Below are 22,917 nucleotides of genomic sequence, written 5' to 3' on the forward strand. Positions count from 1 at the left end.
AACTCCTTGACACGTTAGCGGTTGTGGATGGCTATATTCGCAACAAAAACATAGCTAAGTTGAGGGAAGAGGAGGGACACTTTTGCCAGAAAATATGGAATTCAACTCTAAAGTTGCTGCCAGCTGCTGCCTCATCTGGACAATCATCTCATCATGCTCAAGCTGCTGCCTCATCTCATCTCATCATGTCACTCCACTCCCTTCTTCCACCACTCCACAACTTCATCAGGAGGAGGACTTGGAAATGATTAAGGACTATTATAACAACCTTGATAATATTGACAAACGTATCTTCTCATCTCTCTTGCAGTTTCCTGAAAATGCTGTTTTCAAGAGAAGGGAAATCGCTCTCTGGTTCTCTCAGTATGGTGATTATCGTTGGAATTCAGTTTGGGTTGATTCTATTTTGAAAAGTAAAGTAATTGTACCCCATGGTAATGGCAAGTCTCCCATTGCGAGTAAATTTAAAATTAATCCGTTGCTCCGTCACAAGTCACTAAGTCCATTGTTTCAAAATCAGGAAGTGCCGTTTTGTGGTTATTATTCACAAATAAAGACCTCATCTTCATCTCGTGGCAGTGATATTGGGTATGGACGTTTAATACTTGACCAACGTAATATTGGGTATGGACGTTTAGTACTTGACCAACGTAAAATTAAAATAAGTGATGGTTTTGGTTTTAAATCGTTCCGTGCTGTTTATAATTTTGGTGCAAGTTATCTTAATTTTGGACCCGGATGGATGGCCAAAATGAAGTATTTGCAGGTGCTTCAACTTGGTCGTTTCATGCAAGATTCACCAAAACATCATATTGAAGTGGACAGTGAAGAATTCCTCAAGGAGTTGAGTGGTCACGAGGATTTGCTCTGTCTTAGCCTTCGAGGGATATCAAGAATATTCGAGCTTCCACCTTCCATCGTAAAAATTGAGAGCCTAGAAATTCTAGATCTCAAGGCCTGTCACAATCTAGAAACGCTACCTAGTGATATTTCATCATTGCAAAGTCTCTGGTATTTGAATTTGTCTGAGTGCTACTTGTTGGACAGAATGCCAAAGGGGATTGAGAACCTGACTAGGCTTAAGGTACTGAAGGGATTTGTATTAGGTAGTTCTAGCAAGACTCCCTGCAGAATATCTGATATTGCTGCAAATTTGAAAAGACTAGTGCGACTCAGCATACGTATAGGAAGTGGGGCTGTGATCCAAGAAGGCGAGTTTGAAAGCTTGAAAAAGTTGTCAGAACTTGAGCATCTAAAAATATCATGGGGTGTATTTGACACAAGGTACATTGATATTCAGATAAGTGTGCCTTCAAGTTTGAAAAAGTTGCATCTTGAAGGCTTTCCTGGCCAAAATATTCCAGAATGGTTGAAGCCTAGCAAACTACCTCAAGAATTGGAATTGAGAGAGCTACATATAACAGGAGGAAAACTCAAAAGTTTGGATCATGGGGAAAATAATGATTGGGTTGTGGAGATGGTGTATCTCAAGTACCTAAAGGATTTGGATGTTGACTTGGAACATTTGCAAAAGTTGTTTCCTTCTCTAAGGTACGTAGAAATAAAACAAATCTTAAACCAGCCATACCTTGAATGGAGCATTAATTGAACAGAGGTTACAATAAGTCTAGCATTAAATGCTCCATATATTTTTTTTTGTTTTTTTTAATATATTTTTAGTGTATGTTGACGTTTTTTCTATTTTTGGTTCTGGTAATTTTTTATTTTTTTTTATAATTTTAGTCTCTTTCAGGTGATGTTTTTTTTTTAATTTGGATTAATGTAAGTTTTTTTTATTTTTAGTTCTTGTCAATTTATATTTTTTTAATTTTAATCTTTTTAAGATTCAAAATTTTCATTTATAATTCCATAAATTCACACTTAAAAATACAAACTTATATAGAGTAAAATTAAAAAAAAACTTACAAAAATAAAAAATATATTTAAACCTCCTTTATATTATGTAAAAATAAAATTGTCTTGATACACTTGTTATCTAAATAGTAATGTTGCTTACAAAATTGTATTGATGATCTCGATTAGTTGTTATGAATTATGTTATTTTCTATCGTCTCTCACTTATCCTCAACTTGTATCATTAACCTTTTTCTCAAAAAATAAAAATAAAACCTATATCATTAACCTTAATAAGTGAACCAAATAATACCACCATCAAATTATTGTGCAATCCACGAAACAAATGCTCAGTTTCTATAAACTCGTAAGGATTGAATTTGTATTGTTCCTGTATTTTAAATAAAATTTTAACGGAGTCAATAATAACACAATTTCATCACCTTTATAGACATGCATCAGTTTTTGTTTTTTTTTATCAAATTGGTGTGATTTACCTTCCAAATTATCTAAACCAAATATAAATCCCCTAACTAAATTATTTTAGATACTATTTAAGTGGAGATTTCTAGTCATCGACTATCAAAGAACTTCTAGAGTTGAACCCAAGTTGAGATTTCTACCAGGAAAAATCAAATCATATGAATCAATTTCTTTTAGTAACACAACAGAAAAACATTTATTTTACGGATAAAAATTGGGCAAACATTTTAATGAAGCTTAAATTAATTAATGCAAAATAGAAAAAAAGAAGACAAAACATTATTTTGATTTTGTTCTTTTGACAAGTATTATTATTCTTCTACTACACAAGATGATATAACTCCAAATTCAACACCACACAGTATTGCACAAAGGAAAACAATTGTATTTCACTAAAGTCCCTTAGAATTTACCGATGTCTATTCCTTTCTAAGACGTTCATAGATGATACTGGTGTCTATCACTTTCTCTTTTGCCATGTTCACAATATAATCAAGATATGGAAGGTGGCTAATATCAGCAAGATTGAAGAATTTTCCTCAGCCATTATTGTCCATTGTACAACAACTTATCCTAGCTTTTCTTTTGCACTCTTGAATCACTTTAAGATCCAGGATGATACCAGATGTTGCAGCAAACAAACTGTGAATGCCTAATTTCTAGGTTGGTGGATCAATGTTCTGTCCTTTAACATCTAGTCTAGCCAATGTTTCACAAAAGCCCTCTCTTTTTCTTTTTTTTTTACTGTTTTCCCAAGTAATTCAACCCCTTGAAACTATTTTTCTGCATAATATCTTATTGGAACAGTTGTTTAAAACTTAAAATAAGTCATTTTAAAATAAGCACTTATTGAATAAGCAGAGAGGGAACAGAAAACAGTTTTTTTTAACAGAAACAATTTAAACAAACACATCAGAAAAATATAAAACTCCTTATTTTATTAAAACAAGCTTTAAAAAAAAGATAAGCTTTAAACACATCAGGATTTGGATGTTGACTTGGAACATTTGCGAAAGTTGTTTCCTTCTCTAAGGTACGTAGAAATAAAACAAATCTTAAACCAGCCATACCTTGAATGGAGCATTAATTGAACAGAGGTTACAATAAGTCTAGCATTAAATGCTCCATATATAATTTTTTTTAAATTTTTTTTAAAATATATTTTTAGTGTATGTTGACGTTTTTTCTATTTTTGGTTTGGGTAATTTTTTATTTATTTTTTAATTTTAGTCTGTTTAAGGTGATGTTTTTTTTAATTTTGATTAATGTAAGTTTTTTTTTTATTTTTAGATATTGTAAATTTAATATTTTTTAATTTATTATTATTATTATTATTATTATTATTATTATTATTATTATTATTATTATTATTATTATTATTATTACATCTTTCAAAAAAGAAGAAGAAAAAAAAACCATTAATTTAATAATTAATGATGAAAACGGTAATACATTTTTAATTGTAATCAATAACTACAAATATTATTAATTTTAAAAATGATTTCATTACTAAAAACTTTAAATAATAATAAATTTTTATAAAGAACCCAGTGAAAAAAAGAAACAAATAATATATTATACTATTTTAATATATAATAATAATAATGCATACTATTTTATTATATATAATAATAATAATGTCTTAGACGATTTTAATATATATTATTTTACAATATAAAACCTTATTTTTAAAAAATAAAATTAAACGCAATCAAATATTATTTAATTTACTGTTAATGTGAAAATTAATATTTTAAATAGTATAAAAATTATATAATTAGTGTTAATTCATTTATATGACTATAAATGAACTTAATTAAAAATTATATTTCACAAATAAGTTAATGTGGAGTTTTAATTTATTTAATTATTTATTTTACATAAAATTCAATCTTAAAATGATTTACTATTAATCTTGTTTGATATGATTTAATAGTATTTTAATACATATAACCATTAAATCTTATTGATATTCATTGTGTAACTTCAATATGGTATTACAATAATCTAAAATATAATTATTTTTTATCATTGAACAAAAAGTTATTTTCCCAAACACAAAGAAGCAAGTGATATTTTTCATCAAAATATTGCGCAACCTAGGAAACAATTTATGCTCAGTTTCAATAAACTCGTGGAGGTTTTTTTTTTTTTGGCAAAAAAAAATGTTGCATTAATCCAAATTAGCATTAGGAAGGATCCCAACTAATTGTAACAAAGTATATAACAATTAACAAAATTCTCGATCCAAGATAAGTCACACTTGAAGTTCATTGTGCCTCCACAAAAGTGTATTTTGTGAACATCAAACTCAGATCCTCTCCTATAAACTCAGTGTGTTATCATCTAAGCTACACTCATTGTATATAAAGATGAAACAATATTATTATTATTATTATTATTATTATTATTATTATTATGTTCTTTTGAAGAGCCTTATTATTCTTTGACTACACAAGATAAATCTCACTCCAAATTCAACATCGTACATATATAGGAAAACAAGATAATATTTTGCACAAATGAAAACAATTGTATTTCCCTAGAGTCCCCTAGAATTTGACGATGTATATTCCATTTTACATTGTTTGACTCAACTTTGCAAGCACTTGTGTTGCAAGGAACAGATTTGTCTTCAAGGGACCTAATCCCATTTCCTTATCCATCTATCTTTTGAATGCTTCAGAAAATTTGGAATGCTTGAAAATTGGTTTCTAGAAATGAGATGTATGCTTGAGGCACTCCAAGATAGATTCTAAATAACATTTCGTGTTTGGAATCATCTTAAATTAACGTTATTGTAATCTAGATCACTTTAGTTCAGAATGGTTGAAAGAGATATTGCTTTTGGGAAAATATATATAACCAAATTTAGGATAGCAGACAAGTACAGACATGCTATTCCAAGTCTTCTGACATAAAGGAAGTTATCATTTGACTCCAAAAACAAACTACAGTCTCATACTCAGGTACCAAATGTGCAATAAAGATAAGGTGGGTGCCAAGAACAAGGGAGATCATAGCAAAAATATTAACATATCAAGGCATCAGTACAGAACTAAGATCCATAATAACTATAACATATATCTTCATACAAAAATACTTCTAAAACTTCAGTTCTGATAATCACAAATCTCACCTATTTTGAACTTGAAGCATATTGATCTTAGATGTCCTCGCAAAAAAAAGAATGAATTATTTATAAAAGAACAACCTTTGTTTATGAAAACAATGGGGAAGAGTAAAGGTTACACTTGCTTTCCAGTAGCTAATCCAATATTTCACTACAAACAATATCAATATCATAAAACTCATTACCCATGAAGATAAAAAATTTAAAATCATTTGGATGTATCCATGATTCCACATAAAAGTATGCACTTATAGAAATTTGATGGGTAAGCAAAAAAGTGAAAACTGAGGGAAAGTGAACTACAGGTCTAATTAGTACCCCCTGTTAATATCGTCGTCTTCCATGGTTAATCCACCAAAGTTGCTTATATCAGTATCCAGCTGAAAAATAATAAGCAACCCTTACTGAGTGTGTTTCAATCCAGTTTCTATCAGACTCCAAACCCCATAAATATTTATGAAATTTGAACAGGTTAAGTTAGTGATCAAACCAAGATTAATAGGTTAAGATGTACTACAAGAATAATCACCACACTCCAAAGCCCCTGATGATGCACAAGGCTTTCACTACTATATGGTAGAGTCAATTGTACAGTCTCAACCTTACCCGAAGTGCAGAAATTGTTTGAGACTAGAACCTGTCACTACAAAAGGTCACCAAATGACAACCTGGAAGTCAATCTTAGGAATGAAATAAACCACAATTGGAGTAGAGACAATTCCTGAAGAAACCTTCATAGACTATAATATAAAACACTAGGCACTCTTTTTGGTGCCAGGAACAGGAAGAGTAATAAATCAACCATGATGCCACAATTTAAAATCATCAATAACCAGATTTAGCTAAATGACCACTGAATCAGTATGCCATAAATATGACTCAAACTACAAACTCCCTCTATGGCTCTGCCCCAAAACATACACAACTCAAAATCAAGGCCAATCATAGACCGTAGAACACTAAATAGTAGTACTATTTAGTGCTAGGAAAAGAAATAAATCAACCATGATACCACAATTCAAAATCACGAGTAAGAGGATTTAGCTGAACGACCCCTGAATCAGTATGCTATAAATTCCAAACTACTGAAGCCTACAACTGAAATCTTCAAGCACAAAATGCAAAATCGAGGTCGATCATAGCAATGTGATGAACAACAACTGAACAATTGAAGAGCCAGCAGAAACCTTTACAATCTACAGCACCACACCCAGGTGATCAACGCGCCCTCTATACACCTCCATAAGCCCCGACACACGATCCTGAAACTGCCCCCACAAACCTCTCGAAAAACAACTTCTCGGTGTTGATGAGGTAGAAGAGGGTGAAGTTTGGGGCTTTGGTTTGGGATTGGGATTTGGAAGAGAAGGGGTTGATGAAAATGCAGGGTTTGTGTTGTTGTTGAAGTAAAGAAGAGAAATGGGTTAGTATTGAAATGAGAGAAATGGTGTTTGTTGAGCTCCATAATACATTACCAGGAGGAGTTCCATTTTTGGGTTGCATGACACAACAATTAGTTGTTCGATCAAGGTCTCTAGAGACCTTATGGAAAACGTTTGATAGAGACTGATATTCAACACTTAAAAAGAGAGTAAAAAAATATATAAATATAATAAGATTTATAATATAATGAGAGAAAAATACAGAAAAATAAGAGGTGTTATTTAAAATAAAGGGTGGTTTGTTCACAACTTATAGACATAAAATATGTTTTGGCTAATGAATTAAGATTGATGGAAAACATCAAAGATTGTTGATATAAGTGATTCGATATTTGAGTCTTTTAATTAAAATTTAATATTTGATTCCGATTTAAATATAAAATTTACAACTGGATATCATTTTATCCTAAAATGATAGGTTCTAGTGGATGAAGAAAAAAGATCACATCTCTCTACATACCAAAAAAATTATTAAAGATTACAAAATTAAGAAAGAGAATATTAAATCTGATATGAAATACATAACATTTTATCATTTTTAATAAATTTTAATTTATAAGAAAAAATGTTTAAAAGAATGTGAAAGTGTATTTTTAACATTTCTTATTGTGTATGTACATTAATAATTAAAAAATAAATAACTAGATTTGTAATAATTTTTTAATACTGAAAAATATGATTAAAATGTTCTTATAATATATTAACGAAGCAAAATGCATAGACAGTCAATTAAAGTAACTTTATTTAGTTTTCTAATTAAATAAAAATATCATTATTTGGATTTTTTTTCTCTTTCTCCTTATTCCAAATTGCAAAAGATAGAAAGAGAATTGAAGTGAGTTTTCAAAGTGGAAAAGAAGTTAGTTTGGAAATGAGAATTTTGTGTTTATGCATAATTTTTTTTGTTACCTTCAACCTTTACATACAATTTGTGAATATTTACGTCCATGTTTGAATTTCATTTGTAGACCTTAAAAATAATTTTATTCAAAGTAATGATTTACTTCATTATTTTGTACATTGGAATTTGCAAAAGCATTTTTTTATGTTTAATTTAAATATGGCTTATATTATATTGATAACTCATAAGTTATAAGAGAGTTCAAAACTTTTGTTAATACGAGAGATACTCGACTCAATCTGTTAAGTAAGGTTTCATATTCGACTCTTCTGAAAAAAAATGATTGAGTGAAGAAAACTTATTAAAGTAACCAATCAAATTTTCTAACGAAAATTAATTACTAATAAATTTTATGGATAGTCTGCATCAATTCTATGAGTACCAAAAAAAAAGTTTCTTTTTTTCTTAAAGCAATAATTTCCTTCTTCACTATTTATACATTGAAATTCAAAAGTATATATTAGAATTTGAAAAAAATCCTTTCCCATTTTTTATCCGAACATAACTAAAGTCGAGAGAGTCCTTAAGGGACTTTTTTTTTACATTCATGTATTGTTTTCCAATTATTTCAGGGTCACTTTATTAATAAAGATGAAATTATTGAAAATATTTTCACAAAAATACTTTCCCAAAAAAAACATGATCACTTTATAAAAACAGTGTGGTTGGAGTCGAACTGTTTATATAAAATGGTTAGTTTTTTTTCTTTTTAAGAAAAGAAGTTTTTTGCTTGGCCCTAATTGAGAGAGTTTTTTCAAAGTTTCGTTGGAACTTAAATAATTGTCACTACCCAATCGCCTGCATCTTTTTCAGAGATAGTCTATTAAGTCACTCAAGGTTTAGACTATTATTCTAACACTACTACAAAATTAGTTTTCTACATCGGTTAAAAACACCCTTCTACATCGGTTGTCATGCGTCATTGTAGCTGATGATGTTGAAACTCCGTTGTCTTTCTACATCGGTTGACGAACCGCCTTAGAATGGGTTGGGTTTGAAGACAGGTCTCAAACCACACCCATCTTAGAATCTCGACCGTTCTACATCGGTTGTGGCCTCGGACCGATGTAGAATTATGCTCATTTTAAAGGTTCAAAATTGAGTTACATAGTTCAAAAATTTTGAGAAGCTAGAAGTGTTGTGAGTAAATATGCAATTTGGAAAGAAAGGCATCAAATAGAATTCTCAATGCATAGTTCAAACTTGAAAGTTCTTGAAAACAAGAAATTAAAGAAACGGATTTCATTATTATATTGCAAAAAGAAAAAATTGAATAATCAAAGTGTATAAACCAACATGTGCTTCCAAATAAGAAAATAATCATACTTTTAAATCTCTAAAAGATGTCCTCTCATCTTTTAAAAAAGTTATATAAAGAGTTTCTTTATATTTAACTCAATGTTAATTAATAGAAAACTCATTTTAACTTTATACAGAAGCTTATCTTATTTTTTTTTTTCTTAGAAACGTTTCTATTGAAGCTTACCCAAACATGCCTATATTTACATTATATATACCAAATTACAACCATTGTGCAAATCACAAGATTTTGCATTCATTGTGGAGTCAACAACAATAATTACAACATCATATACTCAACATAACAGGATGGCTCACAACTTTATAAGCATTTTTTTAAAATTTTTTTGTTAGGGAATACTCAAGAAGGCTATAATGTATTTCGATCATACATATCAGATCCATCGACAATTTACAAGAAGAAATCAGAAATAAGTTATATATCTGTAATCAACAAAACACTTTGATAGAAAACACAAGAAATATTAATAGGCATAACCGCATAACTATTAGGCCTTAGAAATGATAGCGAGTATAAGAGGTTCAAAGAATAGATAAAATAAATTATTGGAATGTAGTCACTAGCAAGATATAAGAAAACAAAAATTAAGAAGAAAAAAAAAGAAGAGGAACGCTAGAGTAAGGAAGCTGTAGCTAACATTTGTAAGCTTTAGTTTTCCAAGACCATACCATGAGCAAAGATCATCCCATTTTAATTAATTATTAGAAATGTCATCAATTTATTATCTTAATGTTCGTAATCAGTGAATAGTATAATGGAAACTGGCATAAAGAAGAATGCAAGACTTTTTTTACCAAATTGTTGAAAAGTTAAAATTTGTAGTTCAATCAAATTTGAAAGTAAGAACAAAATTCACAAACAAAGACAATATGTTAAATAATGGAATGATGTTTAGGTAAAATTTTAATACCTTGATTGACAAAATGGGGGAAGGAAGGAAAATTGATGAGAAAGGATGAGGAGAATTTAGAGAAAAAGAGATAGAATACATAAAATAGGGTTTATATATTTTTATAATATATAAGGGGAGTGTATAAGGGTATTTTGGGCACATAAAGTATTTATAACGGTAAGATTTTAAAGAAATAATAAAAAGAGAGTGTATTTATAGAAGGGAGACTAGATATAGCAAATGCTACAACGGGATGATTAGTTTATAAGCATCACACAAACACTTGTAAGACTAGGTTCTAAGTTCTAATTCGATGAAACTCGAATCTTCAGCGCCAGAGCAAGAGAGAGAATAGAAATCTATATCAGCTTCTTGACGATGAATGCAGAATCCAATTTCTAAACTCGTGAGTCTCACTTGTGATCTTCCAGGTCCTTTATCAGTGTATCATCTCTTTCTCCTCTCTCTCTTTCTTGTAATTCAAAAAATTTAAGCGTTTTTTTTTAACCTATTAGGTTATTCATTTTCTTGGCCCAATCTTGTTGAAACAAAATTAGGGTTTGTAAGCCCTATAAAGATGACCCTGACCCTGAAAACGTAAAAATGTGGTTGCCACTATCTAGATGGATTAATTATTCATCTGAAAAAATAGGGTCTATGAACCCTATATCCTTGATCTTGTCCCTGAAAACGGAAAAGTTCGGTTGCTACTATGAGATGAATTTTTTTAATCATCATTTACAAATTTGGTATATAAACCCTATAAGAATGGCCCTGTCCCTGAATCGGAAAAGTGTGGTTGCCTCTATGAGATGAAATTCTATATTCATCATCTGCAAAATTTCAGGATTTACGAATGACTCTATCCCTGAAATCAGAAAACTGTGGCTGCCTCTATGAGATGAAATTCTATATTCATCATCTGCAGAATATCAGTATCAAAGAATGGCCATGTCCCTGAAATCAGAAAAGTGTGGTTGCCTCTATGTTGAAATTCTATATTCATCATCTGCAGAATATCAGTATAAAAGAATGGCCATGTCCCTGAAATCAGAAAAGTGTGGTTGCCTCTATGTTGAAATTCTATATTCATCATCTGCAAAATTTCAGTATACAAGAAAGGCCATGTCCCTGAATTCAGAAAAGTGTGGTTGCCTCTGAGTTGAAATTCTATATTCATCATCTGCAAAATTTCAATATACAAGAATGACCCTGACCCTGGCCCTGAAATCGAAAAAGTGTGATTGCCTCTATGAGATTGTTTCTTTATTCATCATCTGCAAAATTGGAGTATATGAATCCTATATAAGAATGACCCTGGTCATGTAATGAGAAAACTGTGGTTGCCTCTATGAGATGAATTCTGTATTAATCACCTACGAATTTTTGGTATATAAGAATGACCCTAACCCTTAAATTGAAAAACTGTGGTTGCTTCTGAGTTGGATTCTTTATTCATCATCTGCAAAATTTGTTGTGGTCCCATTTTTGTTCTCATCTGTTGATGGGTTTTTTGTCTGTTGATGTTTGGGTCTGAGTGGGGAAAAAAATGAGGCTTTTTATATTGCTATTGTCTCCTCTTTGCTCTCACTCTATACTGTAAGTTGATGTATGCAAATAATGTTTGGTCCTGTTGCCCTTCATTTATTGTATTTGTTATTTCCGTAGCCTAATCTTAATTTTTTTTTAATTTTTATATAACATCAATCAAAATAAGAGAGATGAGAATGAAAGAGGAAGGGAGAGATTGAGATGAAAGGAGAAATTATCTAACGTTTATTAACTTCATTAGTTGTATTTGTAATTCTGTTGATTCCTTTTCATTTGTTCTAGGTTCTCGCATTTCAGGTGTCATTTACTCACTGCTATATAATTTTAATTCTTAGAGTTCTTTGCACTACCTAGGGGATTCATTAGGGAACAAATGACTCACAGCTGCTGTTAGAGTGGCTAGGGGATTCATTAGGGAACAATTAAAATGCTCATTTGGACAGAGAGAGATTGAAGGCCCTTTTTATTCACAACAGTAGTTTCAAAAGTAACACATGGGAATAATGCAATGATAAGGCCACACAACATGTTTGACTTGAAATGATATTAAATTCCTATTGGTTTTGACACTTTTGTATATGTGTTTGCATGCATGTTTCAACCTTCTGTTTATGAATGGTGGAATATGAAACTTCTTATAGTTTATTGCTTTCTTTGTTTACTTCATTCTGAATTTAAACATTGTGAGTAATTGTGTGGTGAAATACTTCACTATTTCTAACTAACTAATGAATTTACTTTCTATGCAAACCTCTTTTTTAGAATTTATATTATTCTAAGCAAGTCCTGAATGCAAATAAGAAAATTGTAATGTTTACAATGAAAAAAAATGTTTTTTTTTATACTGGAAATGAAAAATAATATTTTCTTCTTCTTGACTTTCCAGCCGATGAATTGTCTTATTCAAATGATAACTTCACTTTGAAGGCTCAAGCATTTCCTAGCAACATCAGTGTCTTTTCCCTTGAATATGTAGCAAGTTTGTCTTTATGGAGACATTTGATTTGACTTTGAAGGCAAGTTATCTTTCAACATGCTTGGTTGAGTTTTTGGGTGCAACTGTTTTTTTTTCCTCTGTTTTCACCAACATGGTTTACAACAACAATAAATTAGATGTGAAATTTGTGGGAGGATGACAATATAGTGGTGGTTGTAGGAGTTTTCCTATGTATTTATTTTTAGATTATTCTTATGTGATATTCTTTATTTGGAACATCTCCTTATGATCCAGTGCAATGTAATATTTTTACTTCTTTTCTTAGAAGACAAAATAGAGGAGAAAACAAGTGAATGGTGAAAACTCAGTATGGAATTAGGTTCAGCAGAATCTATATACACAGGTATCTTCATACTGTAATAGAATAGTATAATTATGCTGACTGTAAACTGTAGGATTCAATAAATAAAAATTATTAGAATGTAATTGATTTTTAGTTTAGTAGTTTGAACTGGCCTTTCAGATACTTTGAGTGAGAGAATGATATTGAGAATTGGTAAAGGCTTCCTCTAGAAGAAGGAAATTATTTAAGTTATGATGAATATTGTAGTTGACATGCTTGAAGTATACAGTTTTGCCTTTGCCTTGGTCTATATTGTTTAAGCTATAGGGATATTCAAGGGAATACACCAATTGAGATTGTGATCTATATTTGCTCTATAATAAATGTTTTTAATTTAGCCTTTATATTAATCGAGGTTGATAGACATATATATTCAGATTGTACTGTTGTTAAAATATAATGGGAACATTTCAATGTGTCAGGTTAGCCTTGCTGTGAAATTTTGACCTTCTTGACTATTTCTTTCTTAGAAGTTGACGTAGTTAAGAGGAGCTTACAATCGTAGAAGAATGTCCAATGATTGAAAGTGTGAGTGCCTATTTGGCCTTCTAAAATCATGCACTTGCTTAGTCCTTCAAATACTAGAATACAAAGTATGCTTATTCTCTAACTTTTGTTGAATTTTCTTTGTTTTGTACAAGTATACAGTTTTTCCTGTCTACAATTTAAAATACTCTCACTTACCTTGAATTTTCTTTATTTTGTACAAACTTCTGTGACATGCTCTGTTTTGGGAAAATTTATGCAAGTTTTTAAAATAAAAGTGAGTTTGTGAAGTAATGACATAATTCAAGGAAGTTAGGACTTAGGAGTAAACTATGAGTAATTTGTAGAAATTAGTTTTGGAGCATTCTAATATAAAATCTTTCTTGTTAGCATGTAAATGTCCAGGTTCTTTTACTATCATCGATTGGATTACATACACCGTTTGCTGATTTGTGTTAGAAGTCTTTGTATCACTTATGTTTTTTATTTTTTATTTTCATTTTACTAACTTCACGGGAAGACAAAATCATATATCTCTAATTGTGGAGGCTTTTGGAGATAGTTTTGAATCACCACTAGCTCGTTTCTTCCTTCATCTTTTCTTTATATTTTTCCTCTTTCCTTTTTTCACTTAAGTTTCTCAAAAAAATATTCTATTCAACTTCTGCAGGAAGCATTCTGTCTCTCCCACCTTCTCTCTGCCAACATGTTATGTGCTAGTTGAAGAAACAACCTTTCCTTCCGCTCTTGCATTTCACATTCATCTGGCTTAGGATACAATCATACAACTTCTCTAAATATTGTGTTTTTCTTTTTCGCAGCAGGTTTCAAGATACCTCATCTACACTGTTGGAATATCGAACATCTCTAGTGGAGCATTCTAATCTTTGCATTGAAATATTGGTAAAAAATGTTTTAATTCATTAATTTCTACTCAATTTGGTTGCTCAGTTCACAATTTAAGAAGTGATAATGTTATGCACTCTTAATTTAGCTATACACAATCATATCTGTTAGGAACAATTATTCTTGAATTCATTTTCTTAAAATTTATTTAATTGAATATTATTTTAAGTATATAATGTTTTGTTTATCTACTTTTATCTTCGTATATTTATTTATAGAGACTTGGAGTAGTTTTTAAAGAATCATTGAGGTCATTTGCATCAATCGCGACTAAAGGCTGCATGTTAAATAAATCAATTTGATTGATGATTTTGATTCATATTATAGTGATTAGTTCTTATGGCAATTGAAATTCTATATTTCATCATGGGAAAAATTTCGGTATACAAGAATGACCCTGTCCTTGAAATCAGAAAAAATGTGGTTGCCTCTAGGAGATGAAATTTTATATTCATCATCTGCAAAATTTTGGTATACAAGAATGGGCTTGTCCTTGAAATTGGAAGAGCATGGTTGCTGCCTTTATGAGATGAAATTCTATATTTCATCATTGGCCAAATTTCGGTATATAAGAATGACCCTAACCCTGAAATTGAAAAAGTTTGGGTTCCTCTATGAGATGATTTCTTTATTCATCATCTACAAAATTGGGGTATATGAACCCTATATAAGAATGACCCTACCCTTGTAATAATAAAAGTGTGGTTGCCTCTATGAGATGAATTCTTTATTCATCATCTGCATATTTTCGGTATATAAGAATGACCATACCCCTAAAAATTGCAAAACTGTGGTTGCTTTTAAGTTGGATTCTATATTCCTCATCTGCAAAATTTGGGTATATAAACACTATAAAGTTGATCATAACCATGTAATGAAAAAGTGTGGTTGCCTCTATGAGATGGATTCTTTATTCATTCTTCTGCATAATTTGGGTATATAAATCCTACAAGGTTGACGTTGACCCTGTAATTGGAAACGTGTGATTGCCTCTATGAGATGAATTGCGGTTGCCTCTAAAAACAAAATAAGGGCCCTGATTCTATAAAAGGAGAATTGCGGTTGCCTCTATGAGATGAATTCTTTATTCATCATGTGCTAAATTAGGGTATACAAACTCTAAGGTTGATCCTGACCATGAAACGAATAAGTGCATTTGGCCCTATGTGATGGATTCTTTATACATCATCTGAAAATTAGTGTATATAAATCTTGTAAGGTTGATCCTAAAAACAGAAAGTGTGGTTGCCACTATGAGCTGAATTCATCTGAAAAATTAGGGTTTCTATAAGGTTGACTCTAACCCTCTAAACAGAAAATTTGTGGTTGGCCTTTATGAGATTGATTCCTTATTCATTTAAAAATTAAGGTATACAATGATGACCCTAACCTTGAATTCGCAAAAGTGCAATTGTCCCTTGGAGATGAATTCTTTATTTTAAAAAGAGATGTTAATCTTGAGCGTTAATGACCCTAAACCAAGCTACATGTTTAAATCTTTGTTGCATGACTTCAAATCAAAAGACATGTTTAAAGGTATATAAACCCTGAGAAGTGCAATTGCCTTAATGAGATGAATTCTTTTCTCATCTGAAGTATATAAACCCTATAAGATGACTCTGGCCCTAAAAATGGAAAAGTCTAGCAGTCCGTATGAAATATATTCTTTATTCATCATTGAGATATATTGACTGGGATTTCTAAAATCTTTGTTTATTGTGACTTTTTTTTGTATCAAAAAGAAAGTGTGAGATGAAGATGAGAATGACATCCCAACTATGTTGACACCCCATCAACATCTCGAAAAGCACACACCATGAATATCATTGCAATATAAAAAGATAATTGAACAAGCACTTGGGAGGACCAAATCGAGCCCAATGGATCAACACTAAGAGAACCTATAGTGAGGAAGCTCATTTTTACCTAACGAATCTTGTAAAATAAAATTTGGGGGAGAATCCCACCAAGAAATATCTATATTTTGAGCATCAAAAGAGGAAAGTTTGTCCACACCAGCATTGTCTTCCCTAAAAATGTGAGATATTTCTTGGTGGCAAATATATACCAAGGCACAAAACTCTGGGTAGTGAAAGCAAGAGTCAACAACTTGGAATCAGTTTTCAGCCACAACCAGGCCTATTTTTCTTCAGTTGTTTTCTTAATCACAATTATGACAACCATAATTTTTTATCATAAACGCAAATTGAATGCCAATATTGACAGCGAAAGCTTTAATAAACATTATATCAGAATTTAGAAAAATACCACCACTCAGCCATACTTGGGCTTCCTCTTGCAACCCCATCAATATTGCATTAGATCCAGGGTAGTATAGGTGGCCTCCAAATAACAGTTCCTATTTTGTCTGCTTTCCTTGGATGACAGACCATCAAGAAATGCTTAAGGATTTGGAAATCAGCAACTGAATTCTTCATGGTTCCTTTAGAAGTGGAACCTGTGATGTGAACTCATGCAGTGATGTTGTTAAGCGCTGACTGGAGGGGCAAAATGATATTCTCAAATATGATTTTATTCCTCCTGTTCCAGATGAAGAAAAAAAACCAAGGTAATGGTGGCCAGAACCATGTTCGAGACTTGGGATGACCTTTTAGCCAATCAAACTATTGATGGAGGAAAGGTCTGTGCAACTCAGTTTGGATTCCACCCAAGACCAAATCCTACAAGCAAACTGACAATTAAGAAACAAGTGTTCTGTTGACTCATCGTTGTGGCAACAATTAGAACACATTGAAACAAATGTTATACATCTTTTCTTCAAGTCTTCATACGTTGGGAGCTTGTTATGGAGAGCCCGTTAGAGGACAATAGTTTTAGGGGGAGGGGGATAAATTTATTCCTAATCAGTTTAACCCAACTGACCTCATTCTATCTAGGAAACAAAACATGATGAGAATCTTTCAAACAGAGTTCCCATTTGAGAGAGCCTCCAAATAATGCGATCTTCCCCATAAGGGGGCACTGGAATAATGATGCTTCTAATGGAATCCACTATGTTTAGAAAGTTGTCAACCAGAAAATGTGGGAGATCACTCACCGTCTTTCCAAAAATCACTGACTTTAGCTTTCAACAAAGACCTCTCCAATGGAATGTTTATCAAGTCTGCAATAAACTCATTCAACCACTTAGTGCACTAGAAGCCGGGAGTTATGAAGCACAATATTAATATTATGCTTAATACCTTACCAAAGAGAAGTAATATGAGCTCGAATGAAATGATGATTGCTTGCAACTCTGGCTCGTAGCATTAAAGCCAACTGTAGATCCGAAGAAACTACCTCCCAACTAAAATTCTGTATCCAAAGGTCTATATCTTTTAAAAGAGCATTGGGCCATTGCTAAACATGAAAACTGTATGTAAGCATACTATGAATAACAGACTTCACTAGAAGAAATCTTCCCATGACAGATAACAATTTCCCTTTTTAGGCAGATAATTTCAATTTAATTTTGTTAGGAGTAGAGAACTGAGCAGAGCTCGCTATAGGAAATAATAGGCCTTTTTTTACAAGGTCTAAAATACCTCTGTCGAGAGCTTCTTTAGCAATGCAAAAAAGAAGGGATAGGGGACCCCCTGCCTAATCCCCCTAGTGCAAGAAAAGTAGCCCACCGAGTGCTCGTTAACTATGACAAATAACTTGGCTGATATGAGAATAGTGAGGATTTAGGAACTAAACTTTTGATGGAAGCCAAAAGCTTCGAGCACATCCATTAAGAAGTCACAATGAAGGGTGTCAAAAGCCTTCTTTATGTCAATCTTTATAGCCACATTGCCCCGGAGTAAATTAGCAGCTTCTAAGGCTGTGCAAATGCAGTAAAAAATGGTTCTTCCTAGAATGAAACCTCTCTGATTGCTGGAAACAATTTTGGGAGCCAGCAAAGCAAGCCTCTCTACCAGTATTTTGGTAACTATCATGAACTAATAATTAGCCAAAGCAATTGGCCTAAAGTCTTGAACATTATTCGTTCATGGAAATTTAGGAATAAGAACATTATTAGAATTTAAAAACGACAAAATCCAATCTTTCTCAAAAAGTTGAGTAGTGGATTTATAAACCCTTGTGGCTACGATATCCCCAGTTAGTGTGGTAGAAGAGACCTCCAAACCTGTCGGGTCCAGGGACACTACCTTTGTTTAAACCAAAAATTGCATTTTTAACTTCATCCATTGATGGAATAGTAGTGAGCATGTCATATTGTTGCAACTCAATAAAAGAAGCTGGTATTTCTGTCACCACAAGTATGCCACTGTGCCCTTGACTTGTCCTTTTAAAAAGAATTTTGCATGAAGAGGGCCTGCTGGAGGGTCATCTCTGCAGCTTTTTTAGATTCAAACAAATGATCATAATAACCATCAGTAGCAATTTGTTGCTACACCAGATTTAAGGAATTCATAGCCACATTAACATCCCCCAACATATTTTTATTCCAGATATTGAGCTCCATTTTCAGATTTTTGAGCTTTTGAGCCATTTCAAACATAGGACGACCCACAAGGGATCTAGACCAAGAGTTAGACACAATTTGATAGCACTTAGGATGATTTACCCACAATTTGATAGCACTTGGGATGATTTACCCACATACTCATGAATTTGAACGGGGATGAGAAGGAAGGTTGGGAACTTTCAAGATTCAATAGGATCAAATGATGGTCTGACTTTGGACGAGAAAAGGTGCAACAACTAAGGACAAGCCTCAGTTAAGCTTTCCTCATTACAAAGGGCTTTATCAAGACGAAGCTGAATGCTAGAGGCACCTTGTCTGCCATTGCTCCAAGTGAAAGGAACACCAACAGTGGGGAGGTTGGTAAGATTACAAGCTTCTGACCAAGCTTTGAACTCATTACAAGACGCTTGAGAGAAGGAAGTTGACCTCTTTTTTTCTTATGAGCTCCCATAATGGCATTGAAATCTCCAATGTAGCACCATGGGCCATGAGATCTGTCTTTCAAGTGTAATCAATTAGCATGTCACGTAGTAATCAATAAGCATGTTTAATTCTGGAAAATTATATTTTAGCATGCAAGATAATCGATTAGCATATCATGTAATCTATTATTTTGAGTTGAAGCAGATATCTAAGCTCTTTGGGTAAACCTATAATCGATTACCAACTTGTGCAATTGATTATTTGAGTGAAGACAAAAACTCTTACTCTTCGTTTGAACCTGTAACCTATTAATACCTTAGGCAATCAATTACTAGGCGTCTGAAACATTTTCAGCAACTGAAAAGACGTCTCCGTGATAACGATAGTTGAATCGTTCCAATCAAATTGAAACAAATCTAATAGTATTAATTCAACTCACTAAATCCAAGCAATTCAAATTATCACAGTTCTACAGATAAGGATCATATTATGAAAGTTTCAGTCAATGTCATTAGAGGAAGTTCAATCGAATTAATCCTTAAATTCTTTGAGATCACAAATCAAATTGAAATATCATCCAATCAATCCGTGATTAGATTCGAATTAGGAAATGAATCTGTAACCTAATTCATCTCCAATCCTAAGCGCATTCATAATCATGAAAATCAAAAATAGGATTGGAGAAGAAGATGAACATTCACATAAAATTTGAAATACTAAACCAGATCTCAAATTCCTAACAGAGGGAAATTTCCAAGAACTAGGTGAAAATAGTGAAGGTTTTGTCTCCTTCCTCGAATATGCCTGATGTTTCTTATAATGCTTGTATCTGAAATCAGTTGAGTCCACTTGCCGTTTGATGAAATGTCAATTTGGTGTAATAGAAGCATGCTAATGTGTAGTTGTGGTAAATATATATATCAGTCATTATCACTTTGACTACAATGACTTGCAATCAGTTTAGTGTTACTTACAATTATCACTGGCAAGTACATAATATGAAAAAGCTACATCTAACAAAACAGCTAAAATTTTTAATTGTTTTTGCAGTGTCAATCCCAGATTTCCATAACCAATTTCAAACTTCTAGAATTTCAAACCAGTTTTGCATTGTGTCAATTGTTTCTGACTATTTATTGCTAACATGCAGAACTGACTGTAGAAGTAACTGGTCACAATGCCTATGAGGTATGAGCCTGTTCCAGAGCCTGGATCTGTTGTCATTTGCACAATTATATCTTTGTCTATGGCTATGTGTTGTCTAATACAACTCTTTGAGAAGCACGAAGATTACTAGCTAAGTGTTCCCCCAAACTAATATCCTTATTCACTTGTATGTAGATCAGGAACAAGAACCAGGACAATACTATGTAGATTGAGAGCACGAAGTGCAAAGGTGAATGGGTCTCAAATAGTACTCGTAATAAGGTGAAAGAGTTTCAGATTTTTCTCTCTACACCACTTAGTGCAAAGGTGAATGGGTTTCAAGCACTACTGGGAGTAATAAGGTGAATGAGTTTCAGAGCATGAATTTGTATTAAAATAATCAAGGCATATAAAAATTCATTTGGTTTTGTTGATCTGCAGTCTTAATTTGTGGAGTGATATTGCTGAGATGTGGTGTTTTAATTCAATCTATAGACCTGGTTTCAGTTGAACACAATCAATCTTGATCTTTTTTATTTGTTTTGTTAAATGTAGGTGGAAGAACTTGAGAAAGATGTTGTGGAGTTCGTAAAGAAAACAAAATTCTAGTTGCAAAATTAATGTAAGAACTTCTGAGTGTTTTCCTTGCTTCCTCCTATGTATCACTAGCAATCTCAATGTTGGATGACTTGTGATTGAAGTCTAGAAATGGTTCGCAATGAAGTGGATTCATGTAGACAGTGGGAGCTGGATGGGACTGTTCTGTTCAGCACACCTGGCTATATATGGAGTTATACTCAGTAGCAGATGGAAAATACATATTTGAGATTTGTCACTTTGTTTCGATTCAATCTTCATATGAAACTATCGTAGAAGATGATACCACTCATCAAAATGTGGTAAGTTTCCTATCTTTTGACAATTTTTTGGAGCAAATATTTGATAACCGTATTCCTTTTCTTTGGTTTATAATATTAAGGAAAACTTTTGATTTCATAGGTTAGGATACTCATATGTAAAGATTGAACAAGCTTGCAACTTTCCATAGAAAGGCTCTTCAGCATGCTTTACTTTGTTCGTTTGTTCATTTGTTTCAGTTCATTTTATTTATTTTTCTGCTTCTAGATTAATCTTGATTATAAAATTGATTAGACGTCCCCTAATTCTTTGTTGGGACAACTAAGAACTTCAAGTTTCTTTTTCTAAATGGTGTCATTTCTTAATATACACATGATATGAACATATATTTTAACATCATTTAATCAAAATTAGAAATGTTCCTTAAAATACACGCCTAGCTTTGGACACAGTAATTCATGGAAATAATTGTTTCATTTGGAAGTTACAGCAGTTGAAAGAATTTTCTACAGTACATGTTCAATTGTGCACTCAAATTGGATTATTTTTGTGTAAGGATTGCATGGAAACAACTTGGAATTATGAGTCTAGAGCAGGCCAGGGAGCAGTATATCAGTTTTCCACAATAAAGCATTCCTGATTGGATTGCAGAAAATCCTTGTGTAAGTATATATGGTTAACAATACTATTTTAATTTGTTACCCTTTCCTAAATTAAAATAAGATATATATTTTATTTGGTCTCGGTTGTATAATTGATTTTTTCTTTTGACTAATAGTCTAATACCATGTAACCTAACTCGTTTGTATAAATTAGGTTTTTGTTCTTTTGTAATCTAATGGTTTTGATATTACCACGTTAATTTATACAGTAGTTCTTTTTATGCTAGTAACAATCACTGAAATTGGTTTGTAATGTAAGCAGTGGAAAACTTTTTTTAAGTGGCCAGACAAATTGCCGCTACAAGTACTTGACTTTTGCTGCCAAATAAAAGAGGTTCTTACCAGCACTTGTAAAAATGTCGGCAATAGCTTTACTGATCCTGGATACGCCAGCCTTAACTCGATTGTCGGTAAATATATTAATGGCTATTTTACTGCCGCTAAAGGGAAAATAATTGCCATTAAAAGTAACTTTTAGTGTAGTAATTATTTACTGCCAGATACTGGTGATACACAAAAATTAATTCTTAATTAGATCTTTAGGTGTCAAGATTCTGGTGCAAAATCCTTGTTTTACTCGTAGTTAAAAGTACCCAGACAGCCTAGCCAAAACATATTTTTAAAGGATCAGACCCAATTTCCTTAACTGTCTCGAGACTGAGAGCTTCTGTAATATTGAAGTGTTTCACATATGCTACATACGGAAAATGGATCATCAAGAGAGAGATGGAAGCTTATAGAACACAAGATTGCTTCAAAACCTAAATGTTTGAAACCATGTCATTCATCATGTCACAATACAAAAAAAGTAAGTGGGGAAATTTTCAAAACTCTAACAACTTCCTAATCATCACAAAATATACTCTTTTGGATCTCAAAATGTGTTATGAGCTATCTTTGCAAGCTAACTCTTCAAGATAACATGGTTATGACTTATCTTTTACAACCTGAATTTTGGAGAACCCGTAGTTTTTTAGAAAATCCATAGCAGTGTTTGAACCATTGGGATTTTTAAATTTACCTTGTTAATAATGAGTTCCCTGCACTG

General features: G+C 32.1%; 1 protein-coding gene and 2 long non-coding RNA genes across 11 annotated transcripts; 2 read left to right on the top strand and 1 right to left on the bottom strand.

Moving 5' to 3' along the window:
• The first annotated feature begins 244 nt into the window (after nucleotides 1–244).
• LOC114424204 (disease resistance RPP13-like protein 4) lies at nucleotides 245–1,609 on the top strand. The gene has a single exon (XM_028391056.1). It carries the CDS (start codon nucleotides 245–247, stop codon nucleotides 1,607–1,609), a length of 1,365 nt encoding a protein of 454 aa, XP_028246857.1.
• A 3,194-nt stretch (nucleotides 1,610–4,803) lies between these two features.
• Nucleotides 4,804–7,012, bottom strand: LOC114424336. The gene is made up of 2 exons (XR_003668971.1): nucleotides 5,961–7,012; nucleotides 4,804–5,850 (listed from the first exon to the last, which is right to left on the bottom strand). It is a non-coding gene; the product is annotated as an uncharacterized LOC114424336 (long non-coding RNA).
• A 3,256-nt stretch (nucleotides 7,013–10,268) lies between these two features.
• On the top strand, nucleotides 10,269–22,041 carry LOC114423330. 9 transcript variants are annotated; one of them, XR_003668829.1, is made up of 10 exons: nucleotides 10,269–10,470; nucleotides 12,464–12,917; nucleotides 13,340–13,445; nucleotides 14,074–14,111; nucleotides 14,225–14,306; nucleotides 20,354–20,391; nucleotides 20,545–20,711; nucleotides 20,905–20,971; nucleotides 21,051–21,248; nucleotides 21,764–22,041. It is a non-coding gene; the product is annotated as an uncharacterized LOC114423330 (long non-coding RNA). The 9 variants fall into 9 exon arrangements; XR_003668830.1 differs by having other exon boundaries at nucleotides 14,228–14,306; XR_003668828.1 differs by adding an exon at nucleotides 10,542–11,625 and having other exon boundaries at nucleotides 10,269–10,432; nucleotides 14,074–14,306.
• The last annotated feature ends 876 nt before the right edge of the window (nucleotides 22,042–22,917 follow it).

This window comes from Glycine soja, chromosome 8 (assembly GCF_004193775.1).
Source record: "Glycine soja cultivar W05 chromosome 8, ASM419377v2, whole genome shotgun sequence".
Taxonomy (NCBI): Eukaryota; Viridiplantae; Streptophyta; class Magnoliopsida; order Fabales; family Fabaceae; genus Glycine; species Glycine soja.